This window comes from Lampris incognitus, chromosome 6 (assembly GCF_029633865.1).
Source record: "Lampris incognitus isolate fLamInc1 chromosome 6, fLamInc1.hap2, whole genome shotgun sequence".
NCBI classification, from domain to species: domain Eukaryota; kingdom Metazoa; phylum Chordata; class Actinopteri; order Lampriformes; family Lampridae; genus Lampris; species Lampris incognitus.
Genome location: NC_079216.1, coordinates 28,503,937 through 28,530,977, shown reverse-complemented (window position 1 = coordinate 28,530,977; position 27,041 = coordinate 28,503,937). Strand labels below are relative to the sequence as shown.

At 42.0% G+C, this 27,041-nt stretch overlaps 1 protein-coding gene across 13 annotated transcripts in view; it reads left to right on the top strand.

Annotated features, from left to right (window-relative positions):
• cnot1 (CCR4-NOT transcription complex, subunit 1) overlaps positions 1 to 27,041 on the top strand; it is an 86,088-nt gene that overhangs the window by 8,930 nt on the left and 50,117 nt on the right. For 4 of the 13 annotated variants that reach the window (XM_056282555.1, XM_056282559.1, XM_056282554.1 and 1 more), the window contains exons 13-28: positions 80 to 320; positions 1,202 to 1,321; positions 1,897 to 2,019; positions 2,174 to 2,325; positions 2,515 to 2,665; positions 8,233 to 8,446; positions 11,184 to 11,318; positions 11,814 to 11,938; positions 12,245 to 12,531; positions 12,630 to 12,708; positions 12,875 to 13,123; positions 13,371 to 13,511; positions 13,597 to 13,776; positions 15,103 to 15,219; positions 15,365 to 15,475; positions 17,232 to 17,309. In XM_056282555.1, the coding sequence (XP_056138530.1) occupies positions 80 to 320; positions 1,202 to 1,321; positions 1,897 to 2,019; positions 2,174 to 2,325; positions 2,515 to 2,665; positions 8,233 to 8,446; positions 11,184 to 11,318; positions 11,814 to 11,938; positions 12,245 to 12,531; positions 12,630 to 12,708; positions 12,875 to 13,123; positions 13,371 to 13,511; positions 13,597 to 13,776; positions 15,103 to 15,219; positions 15,365 to 15,475; positions 17,232 to 17,309 (2,503 nt within the window). The remainder of the gene's footprint in view (positions 1 to 79; positions 321 to 1,201; positions 1,322 to 1,896; positions 2,020 to 2,173; positions 2,326 to 2,514; positions 2,666 to 8,232; positions 8,447 to 11,183; positions 11,319 to 11,813; positions 11,939 to 12,244; positions 12,532 to 12,629; positions 12,709 to 12,874; positions 13,124 to 13,370; positions 13,512 to 13,596; positions 13,777 to 15,102; positions 15,220 to 15,364; positions 15,476 to 17,231; positions 17,310 to 27,041) is intronic. The other 9 variants (XM_056282567.1, XM_056282564.1, XM_056282560.1 and 6 more) reach the window with 6 other exon arrangements.

Here is a 27,041-nt window from a genome sequence, read left to right as displayed (position 1 = left end):
ATGCCAAATTATGTGAGTATTAAGTTCCCTTAGGGTATTATAAATGAACTACAATTTCTGTGATTTACCCCTTTCACAGGAAGAGTCTGGACCTGGTGGAGAGCCTGCTCCGGCTGTCTGAGGTGGGTCAGTATGACCAGGTGAAGCAGTTGTTCAGCTTCCCCATCAAGCACTGCCCTGACATGCTTGTGCTGGCGCTGCTGCAGATCTCCACCTCATGGCACACACTGCGCCATGAGCTCATCTCTACCCTCATGCCCATCTTTCTGGGCAACCACCCCAACTCTGCCATCATCTTGCACTACGCCTGGCATGGACAGGTGAGTTATAGCATTTTCCCCTGCTTGTTGGGGTGAGTGCTGCTACAGAGGGTTTTTTTTAATGTGTTGCTGTTTATTGGACATTTTGGCTGGTTTGTTTAGGGCTAGACTATCTTGGTGTCACCAGTTTGTAAAATTTCATCTAAACTTTGCTTTATAAGAAACTTGGGTACTATGGTAGCCGACCATCCAGATGTAAATTGTATTTGTAACTGTTCATAATGTTTATTTTTCTCAGTTGATTTTCATTGTTACTAACCTGTCTTTCATAAAAGGATTTAGTGCCATGCATGGTTACTAAGAACCAGCATTGATGGCACCATTAGTGCTGCCTGTCTATGCTGATTGGTGTGCTGGCACAACTCAATAAAACAGACCATTACTAATTTTATTAGCTGCAGCTGTACTTATCCTGCTGCGCTTACATTGCAGAGTATCAAGGCCTGCCTGCCATGTTTTTAACCTTAAGATGGTTTTTAACCTGCTGATGTCAAAAAACTCTGAAATGGTCCAGGGTCTATTTACTCTCTAAATTCAAAAATTTTTTTCAACTAAAAGTCCTGTTGCGTAATGTGTGCCTAGCTTTACTTTGCTCCTTTGCAATGTGACTGTTGTACGTGTTGTGATGTCAATTCTGAAGTGATATATTGTTCAGCCTTATATTGTAGTTTGCAGTAAATTGCATACTCTGCTCATCATTTTGTAAATTATGCTTAATGTCATTTATTTTGTATGCATTGTCCACCTTAGTGTCGTTGTACTTGTGTTTTGAGCATTTTGCTCATTTTTGGCCTGCCCCCGAGATTTATTAACACCAATGATTCTGACGTTGGAACAGACATGCAACATGTTTTCTGAAGTGTCATGTTTTGTGTGCTTAGGGCCAGTCTCCATCCATTCGCCAGTTAATCATGCACTCAATGGCTGAGTGGTACATGAGAGGGGAGCAATATGACCAGGCCAAGCTTTCGCGCATCCTGGATGTTGCCCAAGATTTGAAGGTTTGTAGAAATGAACCAAAATGGTCATTGTGACCTCAAGATAACTTCGAAGAAATGTATTGATGTTTCTGTAAAAGCCTTATTTATGATGTTAAATGTACTCTACACTCCAGTTAAGATTCTCAAGATAACTCATTAATTAGAAAATGTCACCATAATTGATTTGGCTTTATGAATATTCTTAAATTGAGTTTGACTTTGACAAGCTATTTATATTTGTGTTATTCAAATTGGCATTCAGAAAAAAAAATCCATTGTTCCTAATTAGAAGAGGGCTTTTCTTCACCTCCTAAAATGTCCTAAAAGGAAGCTTTTTCCAGCAGCATGACAGATTTGAATAGACTTGCATCTTAGTTTGTGGCAAGTCTGAAGGAGATTTGGGAATTTCGAGGAAATGTGAAGTTTCAGAAGTCAGTCTCTAATGTGTTTGGTGATCCTTTGTAATGGGAATTGTGGTTGTCTTTCATATAGATATTAAAGTGGGTAAATTGAGAAAAGGTCTTCTTTGTTGCTGCAACTAGCTTCAAACACTGGCATCATACCCAGCTAAAAGTCTTTGCTTCTTTTTTGTTCAGTCACTATCGATGCTGCTGAATGGTACTCCGTTTGCCTTTGTTATTGATCTTGCTGCACTTGCCTCTCGCCGTGAATACCTCAAACTTGACAAATGGCTGACTGACAAAATCAGAGAGCATGGGGTGAGTCTTGGAATTCATGTTCAGCACAAGTGTCTTTAAAAAATACTATGCTAAGTGGAGCTAATTTTTCACATTTTAATTTTCTCAAATTTACCAATTCATTTGAAGCTTGGCAATGTTCAGTGTTCTTGATATATTAATTTTGTTTTGTTAGGAACCCTTTATCCAAGCATGTGTGACGTTCCTAAAGAGGCGTTGCCCATCCATTATGGGTGGTCTGGCCCCAGACAAAGACCAGCCCAAAAGTGCCCAGCTGCCCCCTGAAACTTTAGCTACTATGTTAGCCTGCCTGCAGTCTTGTGCCGGGTGAGACATTAGCCCAGAGCTGATAAATGTTCTTTGGTTTTGCATGATGCTGTTGAAATTACTGTTGGAATGGATATTTGATAATGTGATACCTGAACTTAAGTGAGGCTAACTGTTGGATGTAGTCTTGGACAGTATCAACAGTCTTGGCCTGGCTTGGTTATTTGATTCAACTAACCCCCCCCCCAGGAGTGTGTCCCAGGAGTTGTCTGAGACAATCCTGACCATGGTTGCCAATTGCAGTAACGTGATGAACAAAGCCCGACAGCCACCACCTGGGGTGATGCCCAAGGGCCGTGCCCCCAGCACCAGTAGCCTTGATGCAATTTCCCCAGTACAGGTATCATCAATGAAAAATGTAATACTTTATTTTTGCTTTGTTGAAAATAATTTTCGAACGATGTAGAAATTCCTTAATTGCATTTTCTCAGCTTTATTCTTGAAAACAATATCTCAAATGCCAGGAAAAACTTCAGTGTGTCTCGTATTGTGGCCACTAGTTAGGAAATACTTTTCTAGATCCAGGTCTGAAAAGGTACGGAACTTACCAGAAAAAGATGGTTAAAGCTGGGGTAGTAAACTTTAGAGGGAGGGGGTTACAGGAGGGAAAGAGGAAGGAAAGCGAATGGATGCGGTGTTGGGTCAAAAGTTCTCACTTCTCCAAAATTTCCTGTCTTGAGTTTGGCTGTTGTAACTGACAAAACTCATGCTTTTGTTATCTACGTGTGGAAAAAAAAAATCTGCAAATGTCCTAATTACGCCAACCGTCATGTTGTGAAGTACTGTTTTACTCATAGGTGAAGTATTTATAAATAGTGCTGTGTCCAAGTACCAGCATGGTGTGTGATGATCTCTGCTCAATATCTTTATGCCTTGGGGAATAAAATGCATAGCATATGTTAATATGTACAGGAAAAAAAAAATAAATAAAATATATATATAAAATCCAGCAAGTCAGGTAAATTTTTTTATGAGACAGTACAAGCCTGTTTCATGCCATAAGCAATCATCAGCTGTCAAATGATGATTGCTTATGGCATGAAACAGGCTTGTACTGTCTCATAAAGAACTTACTTGACTCACCGGATTATTTTGCTCCTTATTTGTTGCGCACTTTCCCTACTGTTGAGTGTTTCTTTTCACGAAGTTTTATATATATATTTATCCCTCCATCCATCCATTCATTATCTTAACCACTTATCCTGGTCTCAGGGTTGCGGGGATGCTTGAGCCTATAGGTTGTTTGCATATGATGTCACGAACTACAGATGGAGGGCAGGAAGTGATTTTGTACATAGGAAGCACTATCACAAACATTCAAAATGCCTATGTTTGGCGTCATTAACTGAGAAACCACAAGTAGTTTTTATTGAGTACCAAAAGTTGTTGTTCATGAGGGGGGAAAAAATGCAAGAAATTGGCTGAAAATGCTGGGAAAAAATGGCTTGCAAACCGTCATCTGCGGTCGGGAGGAGCGGAGTCAGATAACGTGCGTGTGTGCAGTGACCACTTCATCAAAAAAAGCACTCAACATAAGGATCATGTCCAACCTATCTTACTTTCTGTTTATATTTTTCTCTCATAATATCGTCTAAACTAGCATCATTCTGACTAAACTAGCTCCATCTTGTCCATTCTGCTTTTCACTTCCTGCCCTCCATCTGAATCTTGCGCGTCATCAGAATCACGTGACTGCAAACAAGCTATTCCATCAGTCACTGGGCAGCAGGCGGGGAGACACTCTGGACAGGCCGCCAGGCCACCACAGCATCATATATATATATGTAAAAAAAACCTTTGATTCATAGCAGTACAAGCCTGTTTCGTGCGTCATGCACTCATCAGCTGCCAAGTTGGCTATACAACAAAGAAAAAAAAACTCAGGGAATAAATGCTATGTTGCCTTGCACCACGCCCCTAGTTACGGTGCACAGCAACCAATGGGAGGGTAGGAAACATTTGAAAAGAAACATCAGGGACATTACAACCAATGAGGGAGGGGCTGGGACTCAATTTGAAAAAGTAAGGGCTTAAAAGGCTGGGGCACTGTTGGAATAGCATACTTTTAAAATATAAAAAAAATAAAATAACATCCAATAGGGTAAGTTACGTACGTCATCTAGTGTAATGGGTCCACAGCACAGCTGAAAGAGCAGACAGGCAAAACATTAAAAATACCACATCCAATAATGGTTGTCACATTTACTTTGCTCCATTCATCTTTCCCTCGATCCTGACTAGTCTCCCAGTTCCTGCCGCTGAAAAACATCCCCACAGCATGATGCTGCCACCACCATGCTTCACTTTAGGGATGGTATTGGCAAGGTGATGAGAGGTGCCTGGTTTCCTCCAGACGTGACGTTTCACATTCAGGCCAAAGATTTCAATCTTGGTTTCATCAGACCAGGGAATCTTGTTTCTAATGGTCTGAAAGTCCTTTAGGTGCTTTCTGGCAAACTCCAAGCAGGCTGTCATGTGCCTTTTACTGAGCAGAGGCTTCCGTCTGGCCACTCTACCATAAAGGCCTGATTGGCGGAGTGCTGCAGAGATGGTTGTCCTTCTGGAAGGTTCTCCCATCTCCACAGAGGAACGCTGGAGCTCTTATCAGAGTGACCATCGGGTTCTTGGTCACCTCCCTGACCAAGGCCCTTCTCCCCCGATTGCTCAATTTGGCTGGGCGGCCAGCTCTAGGAAGAGTCCTGGTGGATCCAAACTTCTTCCATTTACGACTGATGGAGACTACTGTGCTCTTCGAGACCTTCAAAGCTGTAGACATTTTTTTGTACCCTTCCCCAGATCTGTGCCTCGATACAATCCTGTCTCGGAGGTCCACAGACAATTCCTTTGACTTCATGGCTTGGTTTCTGATCTGACATGAACTGTCAACAGTGGGACCTTATGTAGACAGGTGTATGCCTTTCCGAATCATGTCCAATCAATTGAATTTAGGACGGGTGCACTCCAATCAAGATGTAGAAACATCTCAAGGATGATCAGTGGAAACAGGATGAACCTGAGCTCAATTTTGAGTGTCATAGCAAAGGGTGTGAATACTTATGTACGTGCAATATTTCATTTTTTTATTTTTAATAAATTTGCAAAAATTTCTACAAAACTTTTTTAACTTTGTCGTTATGGTGTATTGTGTGTAGATTGATGAGAAAAAAAAGGAATTTAATCCATTTTGGAATAAGGCTGTAACATAACAAAATGTGGGGAAAGTGAAGGGGTGTGAATACTTTCCGGATGCATTGTATAATTGAAAACGGTTTTGTAGAAATTTTTGCAAATTCATTAAAAATGAAAAACTGAAATATTGCATGTACATAAGTATTTACACCCTTTACTCAGCACTTGGTTGAGGCATCCTTGGCAGCGATTACAGCCTCAAGTCTTCATGGGTATGAAGCTATAAGATTGGCCCACCGATATTTGGGGTATTTCTCCCATTCTTCTCTGCAGATCCTCTCGAGCTCTGTAAGGTTAGATGGGGAGCGTCGCTGCACAGCTATTTTCAGGTCTTTCCAGAGATGTTCAATGGGGTTCAAGTCTGGGCTCTGGCTGGGCCACTCAAAGACATTCACAGACTTGTCCCGAAGCCACTCGTTCGTTGTCTTGGCTGTGTGCTTAGGGTCGTTGTCGTCTTGAAAGGTAAACCTTTGCCCCAGTCTGAGGTCCTGAGCACTCTGGAGCAGGTTTTCATCAAGGATCTCTCTGTACTTTGCTCCATTCATCTTTCCCTCGATCCTGACTAGTCTCCCAGTTCCTGCCGCTGAAAAACATCCCCACAGCATGATGCTGCCACCGCCATGCTTCACTGTAGGGATGGTATTAGCAAGGTAATGAGAGGTGCCTGGTTTCCTCCAGACGTGACGTTTGGCATTCAGGCCAAAGAGTTCAATCTTGGTTTCATCAGACCCGAGAATCTTGTTTCTCATGGTCTGAGAGTCCTTTAGGTGCTTTTTGGCAAACCCCAAGCGGGCTGTCATGTGCTTTTTACGGAGCAGAGGCTTCCGTCTGGCCACTCTACCATAAAGGCCTGATTGGTGGAGTGCTGCAGAGATGGTTCTCCCATCTCCACAGAGGAATGCTGGAGCTCTGTCAGAGTGACCATCGAGTTCTTGGTCACCTCCCTGACCAAGGCCCTTCTCCCCCATTGCTCAGTTTGGCTGGGCGGCCAGCTTTAGGAAGAGTCCTGGTGGAACCAAACTTTTCCCATTTACGAATGATGGAGACCACTGTGCTCTTCGGGACCTTCAAAGCTGTAGAAATATTTTTGTATCCTTCCCCAGATCTGTGCCTCGATACAATCCTGTCTCGGAGGTCTACAGACAATTCCTTTGACTTCATGGCTTGGTTTCTGCTTTGACATGCACTATCAACAGTGGGACCTTATATAGACAGGTGTGTGCCTTTCCAAATCATGTCCAATCAATTGAATTTACTACAGGTGGACTCCAGTCAAGATGTAGAAACATCTCAAGGATGATCAGTGGAAACGGGATGAACCTGAGCTCAATTTTGAGTGTCATAGCAAAGGGTGTGAATACTTATGTACATGCAATATTTCATTTTTTTTATTTTTAATAAATTTGCAAAAATTTCTACAAAACTTTTTTAACTTTGTCGTTATGGTGTATTGTGTGTAGATTGATGAGAAAAAAAAGGAATTTAATCCATTTTGGGATAAGGCTGTAACATAATAAAAAGCGGGGGAAAGTGAAAGGGTGTGAATACTTTGCAGATGCAGTGTGTGTGTGTGTGTGTGTGTGTGTGTGTGTATATGTATGTATGTATATATATATATATATATATATATATATATATAAATAATGTTATGCCAACATTGATGTTGTGAAGCATTTTAGTGCTTAAAGGCAGAATGATTATAGAAGTCGTACTAAAATAATCCCTCTTAGACTTCAACTAATTGGGAAAGCTCAGGTTAGAATCGGAGATCCTGAATATAGACGAAGGATTAAACAGAGGCTAGGGTTTTCTCTGACCATTTGAATTACTCGTAGCGAGTGGTAAGAGGGATATGAGATTTTTAAAGAGAATTGCCTTCCCCAGCTGAAATAGTATGGAGAAAATTTTCCTGATTTGGAGATTGAATCTTTTTTTTTTAAAACTGGCAATATTTTAGCAAGAAATACAATAGGGAGGGTGGCCATTCTTTAACTTAACGCGTGTGCATGTTTACCCTTTGGGAGTCAGTGGAGAAGTTGACTACAGTAGCGTGATCCAACAGCAGCGCGGCTTCTGAAGCTAAACAACTAACCTGTCTGAGGTCGTGGGGGATTACTAGTTACTGTTCCCTTAGATAATAAAGTTCCATGAAAACAGATTTGTCCAATTTATTTGCTCATAGGACAGGTTGGCTGAAAAGGTATCTTAATATTTGGTTTGAGGAAAATGGACTTTATTCTTTAAAGAATTGTTCACAGTGTCATGATTGAAGGGCCCTGTGTTTCTGACAGTCTTAATAGATGATAGTATTTGCAAAGCACTTTTCTTAACCAAGATAGAAAAAGCCGAAAATAGATAACTACAGCATTAGTTAAATAAAACTCACATATGGCACAATTGCCATTAAAGGTCCCAATTAACAGATATAAAAAGATAAACAATTTTTACTATAGCTGTAAGGGGAAAATACTGTATCTCCAAGTATGGAAGACAAGTTTTGAAAAAGTCTAGAACACTAAGGTTGAAAATGGGCAGGAACCCTGAAAAGAGTTGTGCAGTCAAGCAGTGTGGAAATTGCACTGCGTAGTAACCCCCCCCCCCCCATGTTCCATGAAAATCAGTTGTGAAAAAGTGATTGACCTGTATCGTATTTATGATTGTTCATCTCAGCCTCTTGTCTTCTCTTCTCTTGCTTTCTTTCTGTCATCTCATCTACAGATGGACCCTTTGTCGGCAATGGGTTCCCTGAACCTGGGGGCCACTGCCCCCTCCCATACACAAAGCATACAGGGTTTCCCTTCCTCTCTGAGCTCGGCTTTCAGTAATCCCCAGTCCCCAGCCAAAGCCTTTCCTTCACTCTCAAATCCAAATCCCAGCACACCTTTTGGGGGTATTGGCAGCCTCGCGTCGCAGCTTCCTGGTATGGACTCCGGTACTACGATGCTTTTTATTATTTTCCACCAAAACACACATCAAGCAAAACTGTTCATTGCAATAATTTTGACTTTACACTCTGAGAAATGGGAACAGAGCACTATGCTGTAGTTGCCATGGGGATATGTTCATTAAAGCCGAAATCTGTGACGTTTGTCCTTATTAGATTGTTTTATCCGTCTTGATCATAATGTGAGGTTACATAATACTGTGACATCTTTACTATGGTTGGATACAATCTCCAGTCTAAATATACACTTGTGATCAAGTTGCGCCAATTGGTGCAGCAGCAAACGTGTTGGAAACAACTCGATCAGGAAAAAAAAAGAGATTGAAACGCGATGCCACTGTGGTGATGTTTCTTTTGGACAGACAATCGGTATTACTGTAGAACATTGTTGAATTTAAGTTTGAAGTTTGTAATACATTAGACTGCCCAACTTAGCTTTGGTCTGAGATCTAATTTTTGCAATGGTGTTAAATGTTAACTGTCACCCTGACAGTACATCAGTGACAATGGCTGCTTCACCTTGTTTGTAGTCTGTGAAAATCCGCTGCAACAGGTCTATTTCTTGTTGTCTCCTACATTGAGCTGTATTGAACACTGCCTGTCTAAAAGAATTCCCACATGGTAATCACATTTCTTTCTTTTTTTTTGTTGGAATTTTCCCCTCTTTTTCTTCCCAATTGTACTTGGCCAATTACCCCACTCTTCCGAGCCGTCCTGGTCCCTGCTTCACCCCCTCTTGCTGATCTGGGGAGGGCTGCTGGCTACCACATGCGTCCTCCAATACATGTGGAGTCGCCAGCCGCTTCTTTTCACCTTACAGTGAAGCATTTCGCCAGCGCGACATAGCGCATGGGAGGATCACGCTATTCCCCCCCAGTTCCCCCTCCCCACCCCCGAACAGGTGCCCTGACCGACCAGAGGAGGCACTAGTGCTGTGACCAGGACACATACCCACATTCGGCTTCTCACCCGCAGATACGGCCAATTGTGTTTGTAGGGACGCCCGACCAAGCCGGAGGTAACACAGGGATTCGAACCGGTGATCACTGTGTTGGTAGGCAATGGAATAGACCGCCATGCCACCCGGACGCTGGGTAATTACATATCAAATGGATAAAGTAACGACTTATTAATGGGGAATAGCTGCAGATTTCAACTTTAATATTTTGTATTAAAGACCATGTCAATCAATAATAAATAGGCATTCTCGGTTTGTCACATCACAGATAGTGTTATTAAATGATTAAAAAAATTGCCAAGTATACAAAATTAGGTTTCAAAATCAGGAAAAAAAAACTATTCTCTGCTCTGAAGGTGCTGGAAGGCTTTCTGGTAGAAAGCCCTGTAGGCAAACTTCTCCCACAAACCCATCCCACAAAGCGCAAAACGGGGGCGTCCGGGTAGCGTAGCGGTCTATTCCGTTGCCTACCAACGCCTACCAACACGGGGATCACCAGATCGAATCCCCGTGTTACCTCCGGCTTGGTTGTGCGTCCCTACAGACATAATTGGCCATGTCTGCGGTTGGGAAGCCAGATGTGTCCTGGTCACTGCATTAGTGCCTCCTCCAGTCAGTTGGGGTGCCTGTTCGGGGGGAGGGGGAATAGCGTGATCCTCCCACGCGGTACGTTCCCCTGGCGAAACTCCTCACTGTCAGGTGAAAAGAAGCGTGTGGTGACTCCACATGTATCGGAGCCTTCCCTGGATTGGCAGAGGGGGTGGAACAGCAACTGGGGTGGCTCAGAAGAGTGGGGTAATTGGCTGGGTGCAATTGGGGAGGAAAAAAATAAAAATTTTTTTTGCAAAACGGGGCTGGGCTTGCACCGTGGCTGGGGGAGCAGTCGCCCTGTTGATCACCTCTCTCTGCCGCCAGAAAGCACAGTGCGCGGCTTGTGTTACGGAGCCCCCTTCCATCTGCGGTGCATTTGTGTTGCGGTAGTTAGGGCTTCTTCGTGGGCCGGTGTCCAATACCACGCCGTGCCGGGCCGGTCGAGTACTGCTGGGTACAGCAGTGGTGACTCTGGATTTGCGCCCGGTCCTTCTCGTGGCTCTCCAAACATATCTTATGTAGTTGTTGGGTAGGGGTCATACTTAGGATGGCTCCAGTGTGTCATTGAGCCATTATTTCAACCCCGCATTAAAAATCTTGGAACATGAAAGTAGTGGAAGAAGTGGTCTAATTAGCATGTTCATTGATTCTGGATTTTTTTTTTTAGGGCAATGGATGACTTTCAGGATTTTAACAAGATGATTGAACTTAATTTGCAGAAAAAACAATTATATCAAGCAGAGTATTTTATGTCTTAAAACATGACTGGATGAGGACTTTAAACCTGTTTTGATTTATAGCTTTTTTACTTGCACCATGGGCTTACATTACATTTGTGTCATTTAACTTTTCCTTTTGAAAATTGCCATACAAATATCAAAAGAAGGTTGAATCAGTTCATCTGGATATAATGTTTGACTGATAACGTTTCATCCCTCATCTAAGCGATCTCTTCAGTCACTTAGATTTAAGTGAGTCACTTAGACTGAAGAAGTCACTTAGATGAGTGATGAAATGTATCTGTCAATAAATGTATCCAGATGAACTGATTCAGTCCTCTTTGATTTTCTTACCCGGGTTATTGAGCATGCGTCAAGACATGCCATACAATTAATTTGGTTATGAGATATCCTAGCTTAAAAGTGGTTTACTTAAATAATTTTTCTGTTATACCAGTTCCAGGTCCCCTGAGTACAGGTATTGGTTCTGGTCTGGGGATGCCAGCAGTGAGCGGTGATCCATTTAGCACCAGGAAGATAAGCACTCCAGGCTTGAACCCACCCACCTTTCAGCAGAGTAAGATGAAGGCCTGTAAGTGGTGGTGGTGTGACTGAGAGCCCCGCCCTGCGCTGCTCAACACTGTATTTCCTCACCTCTGATCATTATTAGTTTATCCATTATTAATTTAAATTTTTGTATGCACCTTATTTTGCTACTCTATAGTTGACAAGACAGTATTGACCGGTGTCGACCAATTTTGACAAATAAAATTTGTAACCTCTTGCAAAAATGGCTTCATTTGTTACCATTTCTTAATTTGCATAGAAACCAAATTTTTTCATCTTAATTCTAGAGGAAATACAGGTCAGTCTTCCATTCTTTGTCTGCCTTTGCTGACAGCCCCACTTTGAATCCTTTGTGCTTTTGCATCAACAAGATTTCTAACCTGACTTGATTGGTTGGAGGTTTTTTTTGATGCCTTGTGTATTGGCTTGTAGTTATGGTGATTCATCCATTAATGTCTTGTTGAATAGTTGCATAGTGTATAAGTTTTGAGGAATCCCTCATTTCTCTCTCATTGCTTAGCTGACCTCTCTCAGGTGTGGCCTGAGGCAAACCAGCACTTTAGTAAGGAGATTGATGATGAAGCCAACAGCTACTTCCAACGCATCTATAACCACCCGCCACACCCAACCATGTCTGTGGATGAGGTATGTAGCTGTACAGAACACCTACGTTTTTTTGTTGTTGTAGTTGTTTCTGGGTGCTTTTGTTTTTGGTCTGAAGGGGTTGAGCATCCTTATAAAAGGGGATTTAAACAAAGTGCAAAAAAGGTGGTAGAGGTGCAGTCAACAGTCAATTTATTAAATGTTTTTATATACTATATAATCCAGTGAGTCAAGTAAATTAAAGTGGATTATTTTGCTCCTTATTTGTTGAGCACTTTCTCTACTGTTGAGTGTTTCTTTTAATAGAGTTTTATATCTTAACCATGACCCTCCTTTTGCCTCTTGTAGGTACTGGAGATGCTACAGAGGTTTAAGGATTCAACCATCAAGCGGGAACGAGAGGTGTTCAATTGCATGCTCAGAAACCTGTTTGAGGAGTATCGCTTCTTCCCCCAATATCCAGACAAGGAGCTGCATATCACTGCCTGCTTGTTTGGGGGCATTATTGAGAAAGGCCTTGTGACCTACATGGCTTTAGGCCTTGCCCTTCGATACGTCCTTGAAGCCTTACGGAAGCCTTTTGGGTCCAAAATGTATTACTTTGGTATTGCTGCCCTTGACAGGTTCAAAAACAGGTATGGGATTTTTTTGTTAAAATCTTTATCTTTTTCTTCTTCCCATTAATTTCAGTGAAGTCTGTACAGACGTGCTAACATTTTTTTTTTCTTATTAGACTAAAGGATTATCCCCAGTATTGTCAACACTTGGCCTCAATTAGCCATTTCTTGCAATTCCCCCACCATTTACAAGAGGTAAACAGGTTTCCCTAATTTCCCATATTGGCGATATTTGCAACTTGACTTTGTCAAGTTAAGTCAATTTTATTTATATAGCCCAATATCACAAATGCCTTGGCATGTGGCACAGAATCCTACTCCTAGATAAATAAGTCTCTCGCTCTGCACTTCCCATATCCTGTGCGTGCAGTATATTGAGTATGGCCAGCAGTCACGGGACCCGCCGGTGAAGATGCAGGGATCTATCACAACTCCCGGCAGCCTGGCACTGGCCCAGGTCCAGGCTCAGTCTCAGCAGCCTGTTGGGCCCAAAGCCGCTCCACCAGGTCAGCCAAGCACTCTGGTCACGACCACCACTACTACAACCACTGTGGCCAAGACCACCACTATTACAAGACCTACAACTAGCAACTTCAAGAAGGACGTGCCTGTGAGTATGGCAGCCTGTCAAGATTGAGGACCTTAAGTTATTCTGTTGTCACTTAACATATTTTTAGCTCCAAGATTTGTTGAATAGGGAAGAGATTTTGGCACTCTACACTCTTAATAGCCACTTTTTTACTTCAGAACAGTACACCAATTTCACATGCTTAGATTTATCTTTCCCATTAACTACAAACTTTTGTTGTTGGGTGCCTTCACTCTGATTGTTTGTTTGGTGTTATTTTTTTCTGAAGCCTTCCATCAATACTACCAACATTGACACCCTGTTGGTGGCCACAGACCAGACAGAGAGGATTGTTGAGCCTCCAGAGAATGTGCAGGAGAAGATTGCCTTCATCTTCAACAACCTTTCCCAGTCTAACATGACACAAAAGGTAAATATGACATGAAGTTTTTTTGCACTTCTCTTTCTCAGCTCCCTTGCAACCTTTTGAATTTTTAAACCTTGCCTTCCATCAGGTTGAAGAGCTCAAAGAGACTGTGAAGGAGGAATTCATGCCTTGGGTGTCTCAGTATTTGGTAATGAAGCGTGTCAGCATTGAGCCCAACTTCCACAGTCTTTACTCAAACTTCCTGGATACACTCAAAAACCCTGAATTTGTCAAGATGGTTCTTAATGAGACATATAGGAATATCAAGGTAATTTTTTTGATAAGCTTGCTCTAGAGTTTTTAGTGCCAAAGGTGCACAAACTAAAATCTCTTTATTTTTCCTCACCTTGAACAAGTATCATTCACTAAGTAATATTTTATATAGTGTTATATATAGTGAAGTAATATTTATTAGCCTTTCCAAAGCTGAAAACACATGTTGCAGTTTTTTTACCTTGATGGTAAGTTTTTAAAATTGTGTGTTCTTAGTTATTGAACGATTTGGGAAACTTAAAAAATACATACTAGCTTCTCCACCCTTGATGTGTATATCACACAAAGCTGTGTCATCTAATTGGACATGCTTTGAGAGGTCAACTTCAAACTGAGCACAAGTAATTTGCCTCTGCTCTGGCATTACTCCTCTCTAGAAAACAATGGCTTGGCTCAGTGCAAAGCTCTTTTACTGGTCGTGTGCTGTTTGCGAGTCAGTTCTAAGTTTTGCTGTTTTTTTTTTTAATGTTTAAATGTTAAAACAGAAATGGTCTTAAAGGCAGAACGAGTAGGAGTTGTCAGTTGTGGTTTGTAAACACAACATTCAAAGTTGATCCCTCTTCCGCGGCTCAATGACACTAGAAGCGCACGCCCCCTGACCACAGTTGCCAGAATGCATCCCAGTGTACAGGCCAACTACGCGTCACTCTTCATTCCCATCCTGTCCTTCAGTGCTTGCTAGCAGTTGAAAGTCAACCCCAGATTCACTCTTCGTTTTGGAATGAGCTTTGGTTGCTCTATATTTGCATCTTTTCGGTGCTGTGTCCACCACTGTCATAGCGTCTGCTTGGATGCGTGCTTACAATCTTGATCTGGCATCTGGTTGATACATTTTTATAGAGTCCTGCTGCCCAAAGGTTAATGCCTAGTAACGTTCTGTATACAGCAAAATAAGAAAATACAGGCAGAGGACAGGGTCTCTGGACATACAGACACCGCCACACACATCTAATGGGTCACAAGTGATGAGAGGGATTATTTTTGAATGAGTCTGTATACCGATTTTTAGGAAAATCCTACTCGTTCTACCTTTAGTTCATTATTGACCGGTGTAGTAAGACAAGTTGGGGTCAAACAGACAGGTTTTTGTGAGTTGTTATACGGAAATGGCCTAGGCTGTCATTTTAGACTACAACCCTTTACTACATTGAATTTAATCCGTTCCCCTCAGGTGCCTGCTTTAGACCACAGATCAAAACGTGGAAACTACTTTTTAACCCTAAGCTATCGATTTACTAAATGGTCTAAGAACCACTTAATTTCTATATATGTTTGAAGACGTGTAATTGTCTCTGTAAACCTCGTCTTCCCCCCCTTCCAGGTTCTCTTGACCTCTGATAAGGCAGCTGCCAACTTCTCTGATCGATCCCTGCTAAAGAACTTGGGTCACTGGCTGGGCATGATCACCCTTGCCAAAAACAAGCCTATCCTCTACACAGTAAGGCGTTAGAATGATGTTATAAAACCTCTTAGACAGGCTTTGCAACCCACTCACGTGTCGTTTCATTTACACTCAAATTCTTGGCTCAGTGGTGCCATCATAGTGAATTGACTGACAAAAGATTTATTTTCCTCTCTCCTAGGACCTGGAAGTGAAGTCTCTCCTGCTGGAAGCATATGTAAAAGGCCAGCAGGAGCTGCTCTATGTGGTTCCCTTCGTCGCCAAGGTTTTAGAGTCCAGTTTACGTAGCATGGTGAGTACCACAGGTTAAGTCCTCTATTCCACTAAAGCTACGAGAAGGAGTTTTGGCTTTCTGTTGTCTTTGCTTGACACTGTGGATAAAAGTCGTAGTATTTTGCTGAAGTCTTCATTGTCACAGAGATCTACATTCACTCTCTAATAGCACATGTTCTGAAGAAGAGAGACAGATGTAATGGTGTTTTGGGTGTCACAGGTTTCCAGTTGCCTGTATCTCTATTTCCATTATGTCGAGATTGATAGGTTTAAACATTCCAACTCCACCCCCTCCTTAACTAAAGACCTCTTCATCAAAAGCATATGAAGAAAATCGAGTGTGAATTTTTGTGGAGGACTGGTAGATTTGTGGAAAATGATAAGATGGCATAATGGAAATAACTACTTGAACTTTATCATCATTTATATGAAAATTTTTTTATCAGATGTATTCTGTTTTAACACTAGAACGACCGGGATTTTGCTCCTACCTAAAACAAATATGGGTGGTCAAATTGACGGCTGGTTTTTAAACTCTATGTTCTGTCAAGATAAAATACCCAGTTGAGATATTAATGCATTGCGTATGTTAGTATGTCTGTTAAGGAACGACTGACACCAAAATGAACATTTTAACAACTTTAATGCCATTTTTCAAACAATTTAAAATCGCAGGTGTCCAACACCTGTAAATACTGCAACACGTCAGTGGTAGTCATTGTGTGACTGAAACGGAGGCTGTACCCAGACATGTTGGAAATAATACCTGAAAAACACATAAAACGCATATTGCTAATCTAACAAACGTAACAAGGCTTATAAAACATGAAATGTAAAAAAGAACTGGATGTTGCGAAGGAAATGACGTGAACAACACACATGACATGACACGCACGATGATGCGCAAATTACACTTGGTCATTTTGACCGCTCATGGTCATTTTAGGTAGCTCTTATTAACTTATTTTGTGGAACTTTTTTGTGCATTAAAACTCATTTTAATGCAAATATATTCAGTTTTAGGAGCATTCAGGGAACGGCAGGTATGTATCTTTTTTTCACAAAGTTATTAAACTTTGAAAATCCAAAACAGTCAAAATGACCGCCATGGTCATTCTAGTAGTTTTTAAAGTTCCGGTTGTTGTTTGGGACTGTTTAAATGGTTATTTTCAGTTCGTTTTTTACATTTCACATTTTATAGGCCTTGTTAACGTTTGTTAGATTAGCAATATGTTGTTTTCTGTTTTCTTTTTCAGGTAATATCTTCACTTTTTCAATTTTGCTAAAATGTTAATTTTGGTGTCAGTCATTTCCTAACAGACATACTAACATGTGCAATGCATTAATATCTCAATTGGGTATTTACCTTGACAGAATATAGAGTTTAAAAACCGGTGGCCATGTTGACCATCCATGGTTGTTTTCGGTAGATCTTATTGTAACTTTTTTTTTGGTGCGATTGATCTAAAACTCATTTTAATGCAAATATATGCAGTTCAGGGAGCGGCAGGTCTGTGTCTCCCCCCCCCCCCCCCCACAAAGTTATTAAACTTTGAAAATCCAAAACGGTCATAATGTGACCTTCTTGGTAATTCTAGTGTTAAACGTGAAAAATGCACTGTGAATTGTAGGCTAGTAACATGTCCTGTTTGTTACTTGAAACAAATTTTTTTTTAATAAAGTAATATGACAGCCTCTGGACTTTTTCTTCTTCAATAGTTATGTGCGTATCGAATTTGTTTTATTTGACTTTCCACCCAACTCTTATTTAATAGATCTTCAGACCCCAGAACCCATGGACCATGGCCATCATGAATGTGCTGGCTGAGCTGCATCAGGAGCATGACCTCAAGGTAACATTTTGCTCTTTTCCAGCCAACCAAGAATTAACACCGCATTCACATCAAACATGACACCAATTGTAGCATCACACTGTTCACACTGACAAAGTAAGAATAGTGTGAGTAGAGTATAGATAGTTTGATGACATTGGGACATTTTTGACCAGTGGCTACTGAGCTAATGTTTGTGTGCTAATGATGGTGAGTTTACATTAGCATGCTAGCATCTTTATTAGTAAATGTAATAAATGTAGTAAATGTAGTCATTCCAAGAGACTGGGTTGTGAACCACGGTTGGGTTGCAGGAGATGTTATTTGGGCCAAATAAATGTGCAGAATTTCTTCCATAGTCTTTTATTTAAGCTGTATATCTGCAGTACACCTTTGAGCCTGGAGGTGGCTCATTAGCATTTCTACCACACTCACAGTTTCTGCCATAATAATTACCTGATATGCGTGTTGTGCTCTCCTTTTGTACATCGGACTGGAATGCAATACAAAAAGCAAGCAAACCCACTTATCACACTAGCAAGGTGAAAATAAAATTAATATGCACAATTGGATACTTGGAGTAGGCCATAAAAGATGATGTTCAGAATAAATAGCACATAATGAGCCTAATTAGATTCAAGTCAAGTAGGTTTTATTTGTCTCCAGAGGGGCACACAAGGCAAATAGGCAGATAAATACAACATGTAAGAACAAAGCCAACGAAAAGCAGTGTAATGGTAAACAGTGTTAATAGTGTTTATCAAGGTCGAGCCTATTAATTAACTATTGTTAATTCTTATTAATTTAATTCTTAATTAAATATTAATTACTATTAGATTAGATTGTTTTATTAGCCACACGGCCAAGGCCGGTGGAATTTGTTTTTGGTACACATTAAACTCTGCAGCACCATACATACATACATGGACAACAATGTACACTCCACATATTATCACGAACAATACAGTTACACATTAGCAGAAATAAACATCATGCATATCAGTTTGGTGAATGGTGTTACTTATGCCAGTGGTGTGTGAGGAGGGGACGATAGGGAGGAATTCAGAGTCCCGATGGCTAGGGGGAAAAAACTATTTGTGAAGCATTTAGTCTTAGTGGACAGTGACTTGTAGTGCCTCCCTGAGGGAAGGAGCCGGAAGAGGTGATCAGGATGTGAGGGGGTCGGAGATGATATTCTTTGCTCGCTTTACAGTCCGGCTAGTATGTAGAGATTCAACTGAGGGGAGTAGGTAGCCTATGATTTCGGATGCCTTGTTGACAATCCGCTGCAGTTTTTTCCGTGTTTGACTGTCTCTGCCGCCATACCATACTTTTATAGAAGATGTTATGATGGACTCGATAACGGCTGAGTAAAACAGAATGAGCAGTTGATGTTTTATGCTGTGTTTTTTAAGCTGCCTAAGAAAGTGAAGTCGTTGAGCTTTTGCAAAGATGTGTTCTGTAATAATTTTCCACTTCAGGTTATTGCTGATGTATGTTTCAAGGAATTTAAGAGAGTCAGTGGTGGTGATGGGGTCTCCGTTCATTTGTATGGGTGTTTTGGGATTCGGAATGCATCGGAAGTCAATAATGAGTTCTTGGGTTTTGGCTGTATTAAGCAGAAGTTTATTGTTTGCACACCAAGTGACAGCTTGGTCTACTTCAGTGCAGTACTGGGTTTCATCATTGTTGGAGATGAGGCCTACAAAGGTTGTGTCGTCTGTGTATTTTATTATTTTCACAGAGCTATCCGTGGATGTAAAGTGGGTGGTGTAAAGTGAGAATAGCCTGGAGGAGAGAACACAGCTCTGAGGAGCACCTGTACTGAGGGTAAGAGGGTGTGAGGTTAGATTATTAACCTTCACCCTCTGTGGCCTGTTCCACAGGATGCTCCGAATCCAATGGCATATGGCTGGGTCAATGTTCATATCCAAGAGTATGGTAAAGAGTTTGAGTGGGTTGATGGAGTTGAAGGCGGAACTAAAGTCTGTGAACAGGATGCATGCGTAGGTGTTTGGTGATTCCAGGTGTTGCAAGGCTATGCTAACTGCATCCTCAACAGACCGGTTGGCTTGATAGGCAAATTGATATGGGTCCATCACTGGGGAGGTGCAAGAGTTCAAGTGTGACAGAATGATGCGCTCAAATGCTTTCATGTCCACAGATGTTAGGGCAACTGGTCTGAAGTCATTGAGGCAGGGGATCTTTGAGGGCTTTGGCACAGGAATGATGGTAGAGAATTTTAAGCACTGTGGGGCTGTACATTGGCTTAGAGAGGTGCTAAATATGGTGGAAAATAATTGGCCAATTCTGCTGCACAGTGGCTCAACAAAGCAGGACTGATGCCGTCTGGCCCTGCTGCTTTCCTAATGTTCAGCCTCTTGAATGTTATTCTCACCTCATCCTCCTGGATGGAGAAGGGTGGCATTGGAGTGGGAGTAGGGGGGATGGCTGGTGGAATAGTTTTTTCAAACCTTGCATAAAACTTATTTGATTTATCTGGGAGGTTATGGTCGTTATCTGGAGGGGAGCAGGGGCGTTTTTTGTAATCTGTCATGTCCTTAAGATTTTTCCATATTGATCTGGAGTTACTGGAAGAGAATTGTTGTTTGAGTTTTGTTGCGTAGCTGGCCTTTGCTTTTCTTATTGCAGTACCCAACTTATACTTGGCTGCTCTGTACTGATCCGTTTCCATTTTTATATGCCCAGTTCTTTTCTTTGTGTAAGAGGTGTAATTCTTTGGCCCACCAGGGTTTTTTTTTATTGCCATACAATGTCACTATTTTGGTAGGGATGCACATTTCCTTGCAGAACTCGATGTATGGTGTCACTGTGTCAGTGAGTTCATCGAGGGAGTCGCAAGCTGCACTAAATATATTCCAGTTAGTGCATTCAAAGCACCCTCGAAGCGTTTCAATGGCATCCATGGACCTGACAGATTTGGATGTTTTCTTGATGGATTTAAGCTTTTGTCGGTATTTTGGGATGAGTAACACAGCGTGATCGGACTTCCCCAGTGGAGCCCTCGGGAATGCACGGTAAGCATTCGAAACTGAGATGTAGTAGTGATCCAACATTTTATTTTCTCTGCTATGGTAAGTGACTTGGTGCTCATAGTTAGGTAGTTTGAGGGACAGATTCATATGGTTGAAGTAACCTAACACAATGACAGATGTGTCAAGGTTGGAGTTTTCAGCATAGGAAATGTGTGGTGAGAGTTTGCTAATGGCTGTGTTAGCATTAGCTTGTGGTGGAATGTAAACAGCAACTAATACAGCTCAAGCGAATTCTCTCAGAAAATAATTAATTGCCTCTTACTATTGGAGTTTAGCAGTAAAATGGCTTGGGGAATGAAGGAATGTTTGTATCTTTTGACTACTGGGTATTTGAAGCAGGACCCAAATGGCAAGGTCTGAAACTCTAGGTCAGGGGTGGCTAACCATGTGCCATGGAGAGCCATGTGTATATAGGTTTTCAGTCCAGCCAGACTGCACACCAGGTGATTTCACTGATTAACAACGCTTCAACCAAAGAGGAAGAATGCATCAGTGAAATCGCCTGGTATGGAGTCAGGTTGGAATGAAAACCTGCATACATATGGCTCTCCATGGCACATGGTTAGCCACCGCTGCTCTAGGTGCAGGGGGTGGGTGCTGTCAGATAGGATGGATTCTGCTTTCTTTAACATCTGCTTGTTATATACACTACCGTTCAAAAGTTTGGGATCACATTGAAATGTCCATATTTTTGAAGGAAAAGCACTGTACTTTTCAATGAAGATAACTTTAAACTAGTCTTAACTTTAAAGAAATACACTCTATACATTGCTAATGTGGTAAATGACTATTCTAGCTGCAAATGTCTGGTTTTTGGTGCAATATCTACATAGGTGTATAGAGGCCCATTTCAAGCAACTATCACTCCAGTGTTGTAATGGTACAATGTGTTTGCTCATTGGCTCAGAAGGCTAATTGATGATTAGAAAACCCTTGTGCAATCATGTTCACACATCTGAAAACAGTTTAGCTCGTTACAGAAGCTACAAAACTGACCTTCCTTTGAGCAGATTGAGTTTCTGGAGCATCACATTTGTGGGGTCAATTAAACGCTCAAAATGGCCAGAAAAAGAGAGCTTTCATCTGAAACTCGACAGTCTATTCTTGTTCTTAGAAATGAAGGCTATTCCATGCGAGAAATTGCTAAGAAATTGAAGATTTCCTACACCGGTGTGTACTACTCCCTTCAGAGGACAGCACAAACAGGCTCTAACCAGAGTAGAAAAAGAAGTGGGAGGCCGCGTTGCACAACTGAGCAAGAAGATAAGTACATTAGAGTCTCTAGTTTGAGAAACAGACGCCTCACAGGTCCCCAACTGGCATCTTCATTAAATAGTACCCGCAAAACACCAGTGTCAACATCTACAGTGAAGAGGCGGCTGCGGGATTCTGGGCTTCAGGGCAGAGTGGCAAAGAAAAAGCCATATCTGAGACTGACCAATAAAAGAAAAAGATTAAGATGGGCAAAAGAACACAGACATTGGACAGAGGAAGACTGGAAAAAAGTGTTGTGGACGGATGAATCCAAGTTTGAGGTGTTTGGATCACAAAGAAGAACGTTTGTGAGACGCAGAACAAATGAAAAGATGCTGGAAGAATGCCTGACGCCATCTGTTAAGCATGGTGGAGGCAATGTGATGGTCTGGGGTTGCTTTGGTGCTGGTAAGGTGGGAGATTCGTACAGGGTAAAAGGGATTCTGAATAAGGAAGGCTATCACTCCATTTTGCAACGCCATGCCATACCCAGTGGACAGCGCTTGATTGGAGCCAATTTCATCCTACAACAGGACAATGACCCTAAACACACCTCCAAATTGTGCAAGAACTATTTAGAGCAGAAGCAGGCAGCTGGTATTCTATCGGTAATGGAGTGGCCAGCGCAGTCACCAGATCTGAACCCCATTGAGCTGTTGTGGGAGCAGCTTGACCGTATGGTACGCAAGAAGTGCCCATCCAACCAATCCAACTTGTGGGAGCTGCTTCTGGAAGCGTGGGGTGCAATTTCTCCAGATTACCTCAACAAATTAACAGCTAGAATGCCAAAGGTCTGCAATGCTGTAATTGCTGCAAATGGAGGATTCTTTGACGAAAGCAAAGTTTGATGTAAAAAAAATCTTATTTCAAATACAAATCATTATTTCTAACCTTGTCAATGTCTTGACTCTATTTTCTATTCATTTCACAACATATGGTGGTGAATAAGTGTGACTTTTCATGGAAAACACAAAATTGTTTGGGTGATCCCAAACTTTTGAATGGTAGTGTAAGTCAGACAGACTTTTCTGTTGGGTACCTGCGATACTACTGCAGACCTTGATCACCTTTGTTAGTGCATTTTATTTTTAAGATTGAGAGGGGCATACCAACCAATAAAAGAAAAAGTAATAACCGACTCAATAAAAGATCTGTAGTACGAAGTCATCAGGGACCTGTCGACACCGAACTTAGCCAGCTTCCTCAGACGAAAAAGGCGCTGCTGGCTTTTTTTTCATAACAAATTGGTATTACAATCAAAGTTCAACTTGTTATCAATAGCCTGGGTGTGTAAGATGGCGTCGTTCGACTCCCGACGTACGAATACTTGCACAAGAACTTCCAGTCTGGTTTGTTGAGAAGAGATGGCTTTGTTTTACACTCGCTGTTTGCAGGACCTCCCTAAAATCACGATCAACGATGTACATCACATCGTGTGTGCTTCCTCGCTAGCTCAGATGAGCAAAAAAGAAAAGGGGTACCATACATGACATGGTAGTTTCACGTTGAATCTTCTGTACAGTTTTTAAAGTATAGCCCAGTACTTATTGCAATCTACTACGTCAGGGTGTGTGTGAGAGAGGCATGGTGGGGGGTGGAGAGACTGAACAGGTGAGTTAATTTGGCAGGAGTGATTAAAGGAAATGATACAAGTCAGGCGTACCTGGTGTACAACCGAATGTTCTCATCGGAACCTGCAAATCGCCTCAGGCTGAATTTGGACTGTAGCCGGACGGTCTCTAGTTGTTTCTGGAGCACTTCTATTTGTTTCCTCATTGACTTGTTTTGGGCCAGGGCATCATCCAAAGCGGCAGGATTAGGAGCCACGCAATAGTCATGCTCTTGCAGGCAGTTGCTGACATCCATCTCATTATCAGGGGAGTCCAGAGCTGGCAGAGGGGTTACAGCAGGATGCTCCCGATGCTCCCACACACCTAGCCTGGGTGTGAGTTTGGAGTACTCATTCCACGCAAAGAGTGTGGGGACAGCTCCTTTCTTGAGCCTCCTTAACACACCTGTAGCTGGCACCCGGTTCAAAATGCCGACTACACACTTTTGTACTCTTGGTGACGGTAAATGCATCCCTCCGAATCTTCACTAGCCACTTAGCTCTTTCCTTGCAGTTACTAGAGAATGAATGGAAATTTAAAAGAATATTATAGTGTGCTGAATTCGCACACTGTGGCATACAACAGTGCTCAGTGGAGCCTGATTCACGGCGTTGATACTTGAACACCCGTTTTTGCCCTGTTTGATTCATTGACTTTTCGGACGATGTTAATATTTCGGACGGAGGTCCGCGGTGGTGTAGCGGTCTGAGCATCGGCTTTGTGTCGATGCAGTTGCCCCCTGGGGACCGGGTTTCGTGCCCCGGTCTCGTCAGATCCGACTATGGCCAGACTCAACGAAGCGGCAATAATTGGCAACGCTGTCTTCGGGAGGGGGGCAGAGTCGGCTTGTGTTTGTCACATGAATGCGTCTCTGTGTGTGTCGGAAAAAGCAGTGGTTCGGCCTGGATTCGCCTTGTCACGAAAGTGGGGAGGCGTCTCCTTTGAGACTGCCGGCCAGAGAGATGCAGTTGGCGAACGCATGCAGTATGAGGGTGGGTATTTGAATTAAAATATGGATCGATTGGCCACTAAATTGGGAGAAAAAGGGAAAAATCAGAAATAAATTAAAAAAAAAAAAAGATTTCGGACGGATAAATTAGCAGCTAACTAATGATTCAGTGGGACGTAAGCATCCGGTTGTACGGGAAGTTCTTATGCAAACAGACACACCCGGACGTTCCGCAGTGTGACATTAATGCGCCGAGCCTATTATAGTGCCCAAGTGGATTTGATGTGGAATAGACCCAGTGTGGTTGACAAATTGATTGTTGACTGTCTAATAACATAGCGCTTAAACACAAGCCTACTTGTCTGATAATAGGCATGAGCATTTCAAAAAATTTCCAACAAGAAACCTTTTTTTTGTGTCATTTTCCGCCTTTATTTTATCGTGATAGTAGAGAGAGAGGCAGGGGAGAGAGAGGGGATGACATGTGGCAAAGGGCGTGGGACAGATTCGAACCCAGGCCACTGCAGGAGCCACCGGGGCGCCCCCAAGAAGCATGTGTTTGATAGGACTGAATATTTGTATTGTACTGATAATTATACTTCTAACTTTGAATCTAATATGAAAGGCTAGCATACATTCTGTTTGTTTTACTGATTAGAGGAAAAAAAACGAGAGCCTGTTAAGTCTGCCTAAATGCACCTATTTTGTCTCGTGTGTGTGTGTGTGTGTGTGTGTGTGTGTGTGTGTGTGTGTGTGTGTGTGTGTGTGTCTCATTTGTTGAGGACTTTTATCAACACCGTTAACGGTTTCCGAAAAAAAGAAGATATATACACACACACACACACACACAAAGATAAGCAATTGAGTGCAAAGAATATGCACGTTTTCTTTTCATCTGATCACTACACCAAGTGGTTTCACACATACACTATATGTACAAAAGTATTGGGACACCTGGCCATTACACCTGCAGGAGCTTTTATGACATCCCATTCTAAATCCATAGGCATTAATATAGAGTTGGTCCCCCTTTTGCAGCTATAACAGCTTCCACTCTTCTGGGAAGGCTCTCCACAAGATTTCGGTGTGTGTCTGTGGGAATTTTTGCTCATTCATCCAGAAGAGCATTTGTGAGGTCAGGCACTGATGTTGGATGAGAACACCTGGCTCGCGATCTCCATTCTAGTTCATCCCAAAGGTGTTCGATGGGGTTGAGGTCAGGGCTTTGTACGGGCCAGTCAAGTTCTTCCACACCAAACTTGCCCAACCATGTCTTAATGGACCTTGCTTTGTGGACTGGGGCACAGTCATGCGTGAATAGAAAAGGGCCCTCCCCAAACTGTTCCCACAAAGTTGGAAGCATAGAATTGGCCAAAATGTCTTGGTATGCTGAAGCATTAAGATTTCCCTTCACTGGAACTGAGGGGCCTAGGCCAACCCCTGAAAAACAACCCCATACCATTATCCCTCCTCCACCAAACTTTACAGTTGGCACAGTGCAGTCAGGCAGGTAACGTTCACCTGGCATCCGCCAAACCCAGACTCGTCCATCAGACTGCCAGACAGAGAAACGTGATTCGTCACTCCACAGAACATATTTCCACTGCTCCAGAGTCCAGTGGCAGCGTGCTTTGCACCACTCCATCTGATGCTTGGTATTGTGCTTGGTGATGTAAGGCTTGCTTGCAGCTGCTCGGCCATGGAAACCCATTCCATGAATCTCCCGGCGCACAGTTTTTGTGCTGATGTTAATGCCAGAGGAAGTTTGGAACGCTGCAGTTATTGAGTCAACAAGAGTGTTGGCGACTTTTACGCAGTGCGCCTCAGCACTCGTTTACCCTGCTTTGTGACTTTACATGGTCTGCCCCTTCGTGACCGAGTTGCTGTTGTTCCTAAATGCTTCCACTTTTCAATAATACCCCTTACAGTTGACCGTGGAATATCTAGCAGGGAAGAAATTTCACAAACTGACTTATTGCAAAGGTGGCATTCTATGACAGTACCACACTTGAATTCACTGAGCTCTTCAAAATGACCCATTCTTTCACAAATGTTTGTAAATGCAGACTGTATGGCTAGCTGTTTGATTTTATACACCTCTGGCAATGGGTCTGAATGAAACACCTGAATTCATGATTAAGAGGTGTGTCCCAATACTTTTGTACATATAATATGTATGTGTGTGTGTGTGTGTGTGTGTGTGTGTGTGTGTGTGTGTGTGTGTATATATATATACATATATATATATATATATATATATATATATATATACTAGAAGAACCCCGCTACAATGTAGCGGTTTGGTTATCCACCCGTCTAAATCTCCCTCCTCTTCATCCTGCCAGCTAACCGCCTTCCCCCTGCCCCTAAACCCCCCCCCCACTCCAACTCCCTCCCCCCAATGCTCAGAATCATCTGAAATGCTGAGAAAAGTGGTTTTTAGCCATTTTTAGAAAATGCATATTTTGCATAATTATTATGATTATTTTAATTTTCTGCTATTTTTCTGGTCCTCTCTGGAACAATACCTACCACCTCCCAAAAAAATTAGGATCATAAGTGCATTTTTGCAAAAATCCATATCTACTCATATATTTTCGTAATGTGTGTGTGTGTGTGTGTGTGTGTGTGTGTGTGTGTGTGTGTGTGTGTGTGTTTGTTAGTTAGTGTAGATAGCCGGACCGAAAACTAAAGTATTTATGATCCTAATTCTTTTTGGAGGTGGTAGGTATTGTCTCAGACAGTAAGGGAAAAATCCCAGAAAATTAAAATTATGCATAATTATGCATAAATATGCAAAATATGCATTTTTCTAAAAATGGCTAAAATGATTCTGAGCATCTGATTTTTTCACCTATATGAAATTTTTTTTCTAGGACTTAGA